The sequence below is a fragment of the Nomascus leucogenys genome, chromosome 6, assembly GCF_006542625.1.
Source record: "Nomascus leucogenys isolate Asia chromosome 6, Asia_NLE_v1, whole genome shotgun sequence".
Lineage (NCBI taxonomy): Eukaryota > Metazoa > Chordata > Mammalia > Primates > Hylobatidae > Nomascus > Nomascus leucogenys.
Genome location: NC_044386.1, coordinates 85,226,216 through 85,239,819, shown reverse-complemented (window position 1 = coordinate 85,239,819; position 13,604 = coordinate 85,226,216). Strand labels below are relative to the sequence as shown.

General features: G+C 47.9%; 1 protein-coding gene across 17 annotated transcripts in view; it reads left to right on the top strand.

The window, feature by feature from the left end:
* Positions 1-13,604, top strand: part of MEGF11 (multiple EGF like domains 11) — a 381,359-nt gene that overhangs the window by 306,921 nt on the left and 60,834 nt on the right. For all 17 annotated transcript variants that reach the window (XR_004030546.1, XM_003267113.3, XM_030814597.1 and 14 more), the window contains 2 exons: positions 4,812-5,024; positions 12,222-12,396. Coding sequence is in view for 16 of the 17 variants with exons in the window: in XM_003267113.3 (XP_003267161.1) it covers positions 4,812-5,024; positions 12,222-12,396 (388 nt within the window). In the remaining variant the exon portion in view is untranslated. The remainder of the gene's footprint in view (positions 1-4,811; positions 5,025-12,221; positions 12,397-13,604) is intronic.

Genomic DNA, 13,604 nt, shown 5'->3' with positions numbered 1-13,604 from the left:
AGAAGGAGGCCATGATGACAGGGCAGGTGCAGAGGAAAAGGGAGAAACGGCAACCGGCGTGTGTGATGGTGAGGAGATTGGGAGCTGGAAAAAGATATTTGAAACCCACAGAACCCGGGCCATGTCTCCTCCCTCTCACTCTTGAACACATGGGTCTCTTCAGGCAGAGAAGGGCTGTACAGAGGCAGCCCCCACACCCCATGCCTGGTTCTGTGGGGATCCATGTTTCATTTCTGGCTCCTGGATTTTATACTCTTCTCAGACAAAATGAGGAAACACTTTTCATTATTCCCTGCCTGGGTGACATCAGGAAGCCCGGATGGAGGCTGAGTTAACAAATGAATCCCTCCATTTCTAATAGACATAATCGGGGCTCCTCCAGTTCTCACTAGAATCAGCCCCAAATCCTTAGTGATGTCCAGAAAAGAGATTGTCCATTAACCTTGGGCGTATTTGCCTCCGGCTGGAAGTCTTTTAAGCCAGATCTGATCTCTTTGTGAGCCAGTGTTCATCAACGTGAGTTTCCCCAGCATAGAACGTGGGGTGTGGCATCTGGGGATCCATCCCTCCCTGATCCGTGGGAGGGAGGGCTGAAACATTGAGTGCATGTTCCCATCCTCACCATCTCCCCAAATAAGGAAATGCTCAGGATGAGCCAGTATGGACTGGAATCAGGAAGACCCTCAAGCCAGCACAGGACTCCTTTGTCAGTCCACTTTCTCAGGAGAGTGCAAACCGCCCGCTTGTTGTTGGAAATGAGCAGGCCCAGGGTTCTAGCCGGCTGGACTCCACACCAGTAGACCCTAGTTCATTGGTGCTCTCGATTTTCCCTGTCAAGATGTGCCAAACGGAGAAATAATCCAAAATCTCTCTGCTTGTTGGAGCCTGGTCCATGATCCTGGGCAGAGAGGAACCCCTAAAGCCAAGGGGCCCTCCAGCAAGCTTTGCCAATCAACCACAGGAGAGTTCAATAGGAGGCCAGGCAGCGTTTGGGCTTCTCACCTAAACTGGCTGCCTGGTGTTTAATATTTTGTAAAATTACCTCCATTAATTTCGTAGGTGACAGCTGCATTAACCCACCCCAAATCATCACGAGCATATTAAAGTTGAGTGGATGTAATAATGCAGGCCTCCCCGGATAGGCAGAAACCAGTGCAAATTAAACACGAAATGTAACGAGGGCTTTGCAGCTCATTTTGTAATTTAATTGAGCAATGTATCTGGTTGTTAATGGCAATATCAGACACATTAGATTGATATGGTGCAAAGGAAGGATGTTTAAGTAGAAAACTAATTCCTGCTGTGATTACCCTTCTGTTCCGCAGGCCCCGTTATTAGCATGCTTTGTGTAAAATTCATTAGCCGTCGTTGCTTGATCTCTAAATAAATAAGTTGTTTAAATTGTGAGTAGGGGAAAAAAAAGAGGCTGATTATGTAAATGAATTAGGTTGTCAATATTTCATTTCCAGATTGTTTTTCTGGGGCTGTAGATCCAGGCACCCCAAAAATATAGTGGGCTAGGGAATTGCCCTTCAGAGGAGCTTAGGGTTCAGGGGTCTGTCCAGTCCTGCTCAGCAGGAGGGAGCAGGAATGTTTGAAAAGGAACAGGTATCAGGAGGTATCTGGTTTGAGCTTTTTCACCTGACATTTGCGACATTCGAGGCCAGCAAAGCACAGTGACTTCTGGAGAAATCCATTTGCAGGCTGAACAGGGGCTGGCAATTCAGATAGTGATTATTCAGGTCTTCACCTGCTCTTTTTCCTCCCCTTCTGCCTCAGTTTCCCTCCTTCCCGTCCCCTCCTTCTGTCTTCTACTTTCCATTCCTTCTCCAGACATCACCTTCTTTCTTGCTTCTTCTTCCCTCTCTTTTCTGCTCTCTTTCCCTTCATGAGGCCTCAGATTGGCTGACATATGACAAGATTTGCAGAAAGACAATCTGGGGTCATCTTAGCCACATGCAGGCTGCGTGAGCTTGGAGCAGTTGCCTCACTTGTCTCATGGCAGCCTCCTTAACTCCAAAGTGAGAGTGATGAGAATATCTGCCACTCCAGGGGCTGGGGACAGGCTCTGGGGCCCGAGCAGCTGGAAGCCCCTCAGTATACGGTGCCCAGGGGTGTTGTCATCATGACCCCTCCTGCCCCACTATTCTGCCAGATCACTCCTTTGCCACAGTGGCTCTGAGAGGGGAGAGCTGGTGGCATCTTCTTGGGAAGGAAGCACTCAAGGCCGGACCCCAGTCACTGTGCTCTTCTCCTTGTCTTTGTGGGCGCAGAGCAACAAGGGCACAGAAGACAGACAAGGACACCCCAGTCTCAAGTTGCCAAGGCTGGTGCCCCACACACCGGCTGCTGTCATCCCCCACACACTTGCTAGCTGGCCCTGCCACATCCACGAGTGTCTGGCCACTCACCCTCACCATAGACAACTGAGTCACCCAGACACAGAATCTCCCTGCCCTGTCTGTAGAAGAATACTTCCACCCCCACGATCCTCCAAAATGCATAATAAAGAAGTTAGAGCTGTATTTTTTTTTTAATTGCTTTTCCCCTCTGATTACTGTAGAAGATATACAGAAAACCTGGAAAATGGAAACATATGATAATTAAAACACTAACTCCTCAAATCCACTCTACTATTAACATTTTAGAATTTTTCCCTTTGGGCTTTTTCATGCCTGAATTTAAGGCCAGAAGGTCAGATGGGCTCTGTTATAAGAACTGTTGAAAACAATATTAACATGAGTACTAATGAAAATAACTAACTTTTCTAATTGAGCCCCAATTATGGTCTGGGCGCCTTTCTAAAATGTTTACACACATTATCTCATTTAATTCTTACAGAACCCGATGAGGTTTAGTGAGTATCGTCCCATTTTATGAAAAAGAAGAGGATGTCAGAGCTTTAGGTTAGTTCTCCATTATCCGCACTGTTGAATCAGTGCTGGAACAAAGATATCCCAGAACCCCAGAGGCCATTTCCATTTGTTTTTGGGATGCCAGAAGTCGTCCCCCTCTTTTACCCCTTATTCCCCAGGTTTAACCCTTGACTTATCTGGATCTAGTTGCTGTGACAGTAAGTTTGCATCCCCTGGGAACGAGCCCAGGGGTGGGTAAGGGGTGTTGAGGCACATTCAGGAAATCAGGTGGTCAGCAGTGGGGTCACACTCGCCCACAGAGGAGCCACACCCATGGCTGTGAGTTAAATGAAGTTGAATAATTATCCTTATGTTGGGAGCTCCAAGTACTAGCCCAGACACACACAGGACACAAAGGGGGTCCCAGGCTTCCTCCTTAGGGGCTCACAGGCTGATGGGAGAGACTCAGCCCCTACCCTGAGGGGACCTTCTTCCAAGGAAGGGAAAATAGCGCTTGTCACAGGGCATTCTATAGTCCAATGCAGGAAGACGCTTCCTCTACTCGAGGGAAAATCCGCAGTCAGGGAGGAGAATATGTCTCCCAGTAGGACAAGAGAGACTGTACATCTTGCCCAAAGGCTCAAAAACCAGAGATACTGTATAGAAACAAAATCACCCCATTTCATCAAATCTAAGGTGCCACTGATTGTAAGATGCATCATTGTTTCATATGCTGCAAAGAATGAAAAACACTGGCAATTAAACTATCACGTCACCAGTTACAAGACTTACCTAATTTCAGAGATATAAAAATATATTTTAAAAACAAAGTGGCTCACGCCTGTAATCCCAGCACTTTGGGAGGCCGAGGCAGGCGGATCATGAGGTCAAGAGACTGAGACCATCCTGGCCAACATGGTGAAACCCCGTCTCTAGTAAAAATACAAAAATTAGCTGGGCGTGGCGGTGCACGCCTGTAGTCCCAGCTACGCGGGAGGCTGAGGCAGGAGAACGGCTTGAACCTGGGAGGCGGAGGTTGCAGCAAGATCGTGCCATTCCAGCCTGGGTGACAGAGTGAGACTCCATCTCAAACAAACAAACAAAAAAAGCAAGGTGTTTTTAAACCTACCTAAACGGTTTCTTGTTTAATGGGTGCGGAGTTTCAGTTTGGGAAGATGGAAACGTTCTCGAGATGGGTGGTGGGGATGTGGCACAACAGTGAGAATGTGCTTAATGCCACTGACTGTATGTGGTTAAAATAGTCAACTCTATGGGGTGTACTGTCTTAGTCTGCTCATGCTGCTATAACAAAATACCCGAGACTGAGTATTTTATAAATAACAGACATTGATTCTCACAGTTCTGGAGGCTGAGAAGTTCAAGATCAAGGGGCGGCAGGTTTGGTGTCTGATGAGGGCCCCGATCTCTGCTTCCAAAATGGTGCCTTGAAGGCTGTATCCTCAGAAGGCAAAAAGAATAGAAGAGCCAAAAGAAAAAAAAAAAAGGAACCTCACTGGCTCTCTCCAGCCCCTTTTATGAGAGCACTAATCCATTCATACCCTAATCACCTCCCAAAGGCCACACCTCCTAATACCGTAGCATTGGGTGTTAAGTTTCAATGAGAATTTTGAGAGAAACATTTAAACCATAACTTGTATATTTCACCACAACTTTAATTTTTAAAAATTATTAGGCTTGGAATCAATAAAATATGGTAGTACAAACTCAGTGCTGGGGGTACTGAGGAGACCTGGCGTGAAAGGCAGAAATGACTGGGGTGAACTAAACCGTGGACTACTTCCTGGAGGAGAAGAGAGAAAAGGGGAGGAGGCTGTGAGCAGGGTGGAGCACACCAGGCCTGGGCCAGATGGCCAGGAGGACCACGTCCTGGAGGATCTTGAAGCACAGGTGAGGGATCATGGCCCACAGCCTCAGCCCCACTCTGCTCTCCCACAGGTGCCAAGAGGAGTGCCCCTTCGGGACCTTCGGCTTCCAGTGCTCGCAGCGCTGTGACTGCCACAATGGGGGGCAGTGTTCACCCACCACGGGTGCCTGCGAGTGTCAGCCTGGCTACAAGGGCCCACGCTGCCAGGAGCGACTGTGCCCGGAGGGCCTGCATGGCCCAGGCTGCACCCTGCCCTGCCCCTGTGACGCTGACAACACCATCAGGTAAGAGCTGGGAATGGGCGAGCCCGGGACAAGGGCGGGGGGTGCTCAGGTAGAGAGTAGGCTTGCTAGGATGTGGCCCCCCACCTCTAGCACGGACATCCAGACAGGGTAGGGAAAGGGCTAGGACCTCAGCACTGAGCCCTGAGAATCACTTTGATGAAAAGAAGGGGAAGCCAAGACCACATAGCCACAGTCAGGACTAGAGCCAGATCACTCACCTCTGTCCACCACACCTGGCTACCTGCATTTCCAAACATGCCTGTCTGAGACTCCACACATGGGAGCAAGGAGACAGCAAGGAGGTGGGGTGGAGCACAGCTGCGTGACCCTGGAGGCTAGGATAGCAGGGCTCGGGTGCCACAAGCTCTGAGCACATTGTCCTGGAGAATATTTCCCCTCCATTTGCGTGGCATCCAACCAGAGACAGGGCCACTAGGCAGAAGTAGAGGCTTGAACTGCAGAAGGTCAGGACTAGAAGGGACCTTAAAAATCACTAGGGCTATCCAGGGCCTAAGAAGGGTTGTCCCAACAGGCCCTGGAAAGGGTAGAGGAGCGGGAACAACAGGGGCAGCCCTTTATCAGGGTCTGAACTTGGGGCCAGCCCCTCCCCCAGCACTCTGTGTCCTTTGTGGCTTGGGGACATCTGGGCAGAAGTTGTCCCTCTACCCCCCACTTCCAAAGGAGTCTGAACCTGTGAAGCCAGAGCTGTTCTGGGCTACTACTCCCAGCTCCCTTCCCTGCCCGCTTCACACACCAGCTGGCACTGCCCCAGGTAACAATTGAGACTGTCAGCCCTGGATAAATGCCCCCACAGCCCTTTATCGTGGTTGCCTCTTATCTGGGTGACAAACGTCGGGGAGCATCCCTTCTCCCTCAGGCCTACGGACAACCCAGGGAAGACCGGCCACCCTGGGCGTGGGTGCTGCTGCTGTTTGCAGGGCAGACAGAGAATCCCTCTGCTTTGCAGCCCTGTCACTGGGACAGCCAGGACTTAGCCTTGGCCCCTCTGTTTCCAGGCTTTGATCTTTCACAAATCACTCTGGAGCCTCGTTCACTGTAAGCAGAGGCATCTCAGCAAGTGTTATGAGTTAAACTAAAAGGTCCGCCCTCCCTGGAGTGGAGCAGCTGGGGTGGTGTGAGGCAGAGGTGGAAGGCCCGGGAAGGAGACTGTCCAGAGTGGGTGCTAGAGCCAGTGGAGCTAGCCTGTCCATGACCTGAGCATTCATTCACTTGGTCATTCATTCAGCAAACACTGAGCGCCTGCAGGGCTGGGCTATGAGGAGGAAACACTGAGCACCTTCTACCATATTTCTTCAAATACAAGACAATACCAGTAGTGAGGCATAGCTTTATCTGGGTTACTACTAGGAAAATTCTATCAACTGAACCATGACATACCATTGATTGTATAGCATACCCAATATCAGAGATGTGAAAATGTAGAGGAGAAGTACATCTTAGAATTGATGAAATACATGTGGCTGGCCCTGCTGGGTTCCAACACGTGCCCAAGTAACTGTGACCCAGGACTATGTGATGCTAGTCAGGGAAGGCTTCCTAGAAGAGGTGGCATCTGGGCGGGGTTTGGAGAGTAGAGTGAGAGCCCCAAGGCACTAACTACAGAAGTCGCATATGGCTGGTCAGGGGACTGGGCAGCTGGCTCAGACTATTCCATGTGTCTAAATATTAATATTCCAGGATCTGTTGCTCCTGCTGGGAAGCTGAGGGAGGACCCTCTCCAAGACAGGAAGCAAGACTGATGCCGGGGTCCAATGCAGGGAGCTCCTGCCACAGAAATCTAACCAAGCCCCAAATTAAAGGGCTATTGTTTTCCCCCTGTGCCTGGGCAACCATGCCCTGTATAATTCATCCTTCCTCTGAAGGAGTCCTCGATGCATTATTAATCTGAAAGGACTCCCTCTTCTCTCCCGCTAATCTCAGCCCATCCAATATTGATGATTATTTGCTTTACTGTCTTTAAAACGTATTATGTTTCAGGGACTGGGAGGGAGTAGCAGTTCTTCAGAGTGGGGGCTCTGAGTGTGCCCACCAGTCTACTCCCCAGCCTGGTCTCCTCTGAGTCTGCATCACCACCTCCTTGAGGGCACCAGCAGCCTGGCTTGTCCATCCCTGTGGCCTCTAGCCTCAGCATTGCACGGTGCCTGCACAGAGTAGGCCTTCAGTAAGAGGAGTCCCTGAACTCATCTTAAACAGCCGATCCCTCTAGGAGGTTCTACCCATCAGCTGAAGTCAACCCTATTTTTAAAAAAAAACATATTTCTCCCTTTCCCTTGGTACACTGGCCCAGTGACTGAGGCCCTGGCACAAAGTTTTTGTTCAGTTGAGGTTAGGGTTTCTCAACCTTGCCACCGTGAACATTTTGGGCTGGGTAATTCTTTGTTGTAGAGGGCTGTCCTGTGCTTTGTAGAATGTTGAGCAGCATCCCTGGCCTCTACCCACTAGATGCCAGTAGCACCCTTCTTCCACTGCCCAAGTTCTGACAATCAGAAATGTTTCCAGACATTGCCGGATGTCCCAGGGTGGGGTAGGGCAGGAAAAATTCCCAGAGGTTGAGAGCCTCTGGGCTAAATGAACTCTCTCATGCTGCACTTCATTGTTCTTATGGACAGCAGAAAACAGCTCTCTTCCTCTATGTGGATGGAGGGCAGCCCCTCTCTTCCCATGAGCCTTTTTTGGCCCATTATAGAGTCTTCTCTTGAGATTCAAGAAAAGCAAAGGAATGACTCTGTGACTTCTGATCTTAAGACAGTTAAAGTTCAGGTACTGAGTGGGGATTGGGACTTCTGAGTCCTGCCCTCAAACCTATCTCTGTCTAAGCAAGTGTCCGTAATAAGGGCACTTGATATATGCACATAAGATATACGTCCTTCTCCTCTCTATGCATAAGTTTCCCAATCTGTCCATCACCTTTCATCAACCCAGTGGGGGAAATGTTTTCCTGTGGTCTTTGAAAGTGAAGCTTCCACCCAACTCCCTGAGAGAAGGAACGTAGGATCCCTAGAAGCCTAGCCTCAAAGCTCCCCGCCTTCTGCAGAACTTACAACAAAGCCCCCACCACAACAGTGTGCAAGGTCTTGAGCATCTTTCCTAGGGAGACAAAGTAATCCCAGCCCCCAGCCAAAGAAAGCCCTAGCCACCCAGCTCCAGCCTCTCTCTGCTCTGTGCCCTTCTGGCAAGGCTGCTGCACAGAGATTGAATCCATGCCCTGGGAAGGAAGAAGTGGCTGGTGAGATTCTCCAACTCTTCATTCCCTTTATCAATTCTTTGTAGCACACACAAAGAAACCATCCTCCTTTATACAGGAATAACCTTGAGAAAGAAAGCATCTGTGTGTCAGGGCTCTTAAATGTCCCCTCCACAATTGGGTTGTCATAGACTAATTCCAGCAGCCATGATCGTGTATTACCTTTGAAAGATTTGATTTAGCCAACAGTTGCAGCATTGATAGAAATCTCATAGCAGCTGAAAGAAAGGCAGAAAAATCCACTCTGGAAGGATTCCTATATTGTTCAGCTTTTGGTTCCTATTAACTTGTGATTAATCTATGTCTGGGGGAAATGGGAGAAAAGAAAAAACCAGAGAGAATGGAACCAGACTAAACACCAATGACTGTAACTTCTGCCTGAGCCAAAAAAACAGCAGTCCCTGGCCTGCCATGTGACTCAAGAGAATGGGGACCACCGCCAGGAAGAAGGGATGCCTGGGAGAGGGGCTGTGCAAGTCACTCTGCTGAGGGACAAAGTTTCCAAGCATGGAGATCACAGCTCTCTATCATGATCAGTCAGCTGTCACTCTCCATCCTCTTTTCAAAGGGACTTTTGGAGTTTCTATAAGACGAGTAATCAAATTGAGAAAGTAGATATCCCATTTCTAGAAATAGAATTGCAGGGATATGAAAAAAAAGGAATGATTTTAGATTTGGTTTTGAGCCTTCTGGTTCTCAGATTAAAGAGTAAAATTAGTGCCTAACATATCCCTCAGCAGCCAAAGTGATGGCAGCAGAGATCAAAAGCAGGAAATGCAGAGAGTACTTAGGTCAGCATTTGCTAGCTCGTTGTGTGTGGAGTGTGCTTTTCACAAGGTGGTGCCCTCACCAAAGTAAGAGCGTGTAATGGGTGAACTCCAGCATGACCATTTGCTAGGCAGAGACAGCAGAAGGATCTATTGATGGAAGAGGCAGAAAGGTGCCTGAGACCTTTTAGAATCTCCAATGCTCAGCAGAGCTGATGGCTGCAGCCAAGACCTGCCAGATCATTCCTAGGTTCAAGCATGTCAGTCTCCACAACCATGACTGAGCCAGTCTCTCTGCGCTAACCCTAAACCTCAAAGGAAGCTCTTGGAAAGATCCAACCTAAAGAGAAGAGTGCTCCAAAACCATCTGGCAGAGCATCAGGGCCACCAAGGGGCACGCCTTCCCCACGATACCCATGCAGGTCGCTGTCTCCCCTTCCAGTGCCTTGGGGCCCAGAGAGGAATTTTTCTCAAACTGTAAAGGTCAGAAAGTCTTCGAACACTCATCCTTTACACCCATTCTTCTTTGTTAGATATTTACAATTTTTATTGCTTTACATCTGTTTATAAATAAAATAGATGCTCAGTTTTGGTAAGTTAGGGAATACATAGACATTTAAAGAAAAAACTTAGCATCACTCAGTTTCTCAATCCAGAGATAGCTCAAAAGCCATTTTGGGGTAAATCTGTCGGTGTCTATATTGTTTTCATATTTTAGATTTGATATATTTTCATATTTGAAATATTTGATTTAGCCAACAGATGCAGCATTGATAGAAATGGCTTTGTATACAGAATGCTTATTTCACTTAACCTTATATCGTTAAACATTTTGAGAAACAATTGAATACATCTCTTAGCATTCCTTCATATGGATGTCATAATTCATTTAACCAATACCCTGTGGTGAGAGGTGGCATGAGGCGGTGGACAAAATGTGGCCAGACAGACCTGGGTTTGAATCCCAGCTTTGCCACTCACTGTCTTAGCTATGTGACCTTGGGCAAGTCACATAACCTCTAAATGCCATCTGTGAAATACAGGATCAAATACCTAATTCACAGGCTTATTTGACAATCAGAAATACATATATAACGTGCCTGGTGCCTCAATAGCCTGGTCACATATTATTTATTATTATTTAAATTGCTTCCATTTTCCACTGTTATAAATAATGCTTCAGGGAACATCTCTGTGCATAAATCTTTCTCCACAACTATGATTATTTCCTTAGGATAGAGTCTTAGAAATGGAATTACAAGACCAGAGTCTGAATACTTTTAAGTCTCCTGATATGTAATCTCAGATTGTTTTGAAATCTTTACCAGCATTTTAAAGCAACTTCACTGTTTTGATGGAGGAAAAGTGGTGTCCAATTGTTGTTTAGACTTGATGATTAATGAGACTAAACACTTTTCTGAAATGATTACTAGCTACTTGCACTTATTATTCAGGAATTGCCTGTTCCTGTCCACCCCCTCATTTTCTGTGAGAAAACCAGGGTCCCTAGAAGAGAAACAGCTTGGCTAGGCTTCACACAATTAGTTTGCTCATTAATTAATTTTCTAAATATATATTAAGCACCTGCAGTGTGCCAGGGACTCCGTTGGGCCCTGAGAAGGGAACAAGACAAACGGCTCTCCCCCATGGAGCTGCAACCTAGTGGAGAAGACAGATGATAAATCAGCAGAAAAGAATAAAGAATCAATGGAAGATAATTATATTTAGAGGAAGCTGTATTCATTTCCAAATATTCACCAGGGCAGTGAATATGAGCCAGGTGTTGTTGGGGATCCATCAATGGTCCAACGGGGCAAAGCACCAAGGCCCCATGGAAGTTAGCAGAACCAAGACTTCCCCCTGCCAGCCCAGGGCATGCTTCTCTTTACCTTATCTCCGGAGCTGGGCTCCAGAACAGGGAGGCCAACGCCACAAGGAATCTAAAAGGCTTGTCTCTACCACCCAGTACTTTTTTGGTGTGTTAGTCTGAGCCCCTCCAGAAGCAGATACCAAGAGCAAGAGGTTTACTAGGGGAAGCATCTGTGAGGGAAAGTGGGGAGGAAGCTGAGGAGGCTGGGAGAGCTGACAGATCACATGTGAGGAAGAAAGGAAGGAAGGAAGGAAGGAAGGAAGGAAGGAAGGAAGGAAGGAAGGAAGGAAGGAAGGAAGGAAGGAAGGAAAGTTGGGAGAAAGAGTCTTAACCCACAGCACGGTTCTAAAAACGTTTGTCAGGATGGGGTATCTTAAAGCCAAGGTAATCATCAGAGGAGTCCCAGATCTCCCAAGAGTGTGCCCACCTTAGTATCCCTGCTGTGCTCCAGCTGGGAGTAGCCCAGGGGAAATGTGGCCTCTGGATTTCAGACTCAGCACTGGGGCCATAGGTCAATTATGCTCCTGCAGGAGTTCTAAACAGCACATGGTTACAACTGGCATCCCGCTGACCATGAACAGACATTGGCTATTGGATCAGATGGCTGCCAGCTAGAGGTTGCCCTAATCTCTGGAGGTCATGCCAGGGATCCCCTGCCTCTAGCCGAATGGTCCTTTCTCTAGCCTAAACAGGAGATGGAGAAGAGCTTCCTCACTGTTAAAGAGCCTGGCAAAGCATAGGTTGGGGTTGCTCTCTCCAGGGCAGACGTTGCCAGAGAGAGGAGGCCACATCTGGCCCAAAGTCTTGTTTTCACTCAGCACAACATTCATTGAACACCTACAATATGGAGAGCCACTGGGGTATCATTGCTACCTTCTCATCCTGTTCCCACACTAGGCATTCACCTTAGGTGAGGGATGGATGAAGCCTTGGACCGCATAGTCTATAAGCCAAGGGACTAAAAGGCCACTCTCTGTTTTGGTTTCCATGTGTCTGAATTATAAAGAAGACTAGCGTGGGAGTCAGAAGACCTGTGTTCTAATCCTGCTCTTGTCTTCTCCTTGCTGTTGACTTCAGGGTAGTCATATAATCACCCTGAGCCTCAGCTTCTGGGTGCTAATGAGACCATGTGGCCTTGGCATCTTCTGATAAACAGAAAAGGCATTGAGCAATTTAATCCCAGAGGTGCTTTGATCCCGCTACCCTAGGCAAGCCAGGCTTGGGGTAGACAGAGGGCAGGGACATGGCTGCTTCCCAGAACGAGCTGTCTTCTCACCCTTCTCTCATCTGTGCAGCTGCCACCCAGTAACTGGAGCTTGTACCTGCCAGCCAGGCTGGTCTGGTCACCACTGCAATGAATCCTGCCCTGTTGGCTACTATGGCGATGGCTGCCAGCTGCCTTGCACCTGTCAGAATGGCGCCGACTGCCACAGCATCACTGGGGGCTGCACTTGTGCTCCGGGCTTCATGGTAAGATGGGAGGGGCCTCCCGTGGCCTTCCTGACCCCCACCGGGCCAGTTCCCCTCACCTCCTGGTGCAATCAGGAATGTGGCCCTGCACCCAGCTGCCTCCTTGTGTCCACCTCAGAGATAGACTTCATGAGGGGAGAGCCCCTGAAGCTGTTCTCAAAGGGCCAGGGTTTGTAATACTAAAAATAATAGGAGGAGGGAGTCTTTCCATCACCCCCAACTCTGAAGGTTGCCTTCCTTTGTGCCCAGCTCCTCCCTGTCCATATCCTTATGCACGCAATATTTTTACATCAGAAAAACCACAATGTACAGAGACAGTTTTGCATTCTGCTTTCTTTCACCCACATTGCTATGTTGCTGCTTGGGCTGCTTAATTATCATTTTAAATGGCTGCATAACACTGCAGGAGCAGATGTACCCCCAGTTTACTCAGCCATTCTCTTACTGCTGAATATTAAGTTGTTTCCAGTGTTAACAGCGAATGTTGCAGTGAGCGTCTTCATACAAATAGCATTCCCCGCCCCGCCCTCTTGAATTATTTCCTTAGGTTGAATTCCCAGGGTCAGTGGGCATAATATATTTATGGCTCTTGATGGATGTTGCCATATTACTTTCCTCAAGGGTTCTATAAATCTACACCGCCAATTGTGTATGAATGTACCTATGTCAGAATAACTTTGCTAACATTTTGTTAATTTTTGCTAATTATATAGGTAGAAAATGGTTCCTCAATGTTGTTCTAATTTGCATTTCTCTGATTACGAGGGAGAGTGAACATCTTCCCTATGTTTGTTTACAATTTGTATTTTCTCATGAATTATGCTGGTCTTTATGAGGTTTGTTTCTGGGGAACTTCACATTGGAAGTGGAATCCTGTTCAAAGGCAGGGCATTCCCAGCAGGCTCAAGGAGCCAAACACTCAGGGGTTCTCTATGGCCATGTTTAATTGTGCTGTAGGAAGTGGTACAATTGTGCAGTTGAAAGAGTGTGGCCTTTGGAACCAGACCTGGGTTGCACCCTGGCTGTCCTACTCACCAATTGTGTGACCTTGGACCAGTGATTCAACCTCTCTTCGGTTCTGTTTCCTCACCTGTGAAATATAACACCTGCCTCGCAAGGTTGCTATCAGGTGTCAAGATGGGATATATAGAGTGCATTCTAGCAGGCTTCTCAGGCAGTAGTAAATTTTCTAAGCACCTGTGGTCCTT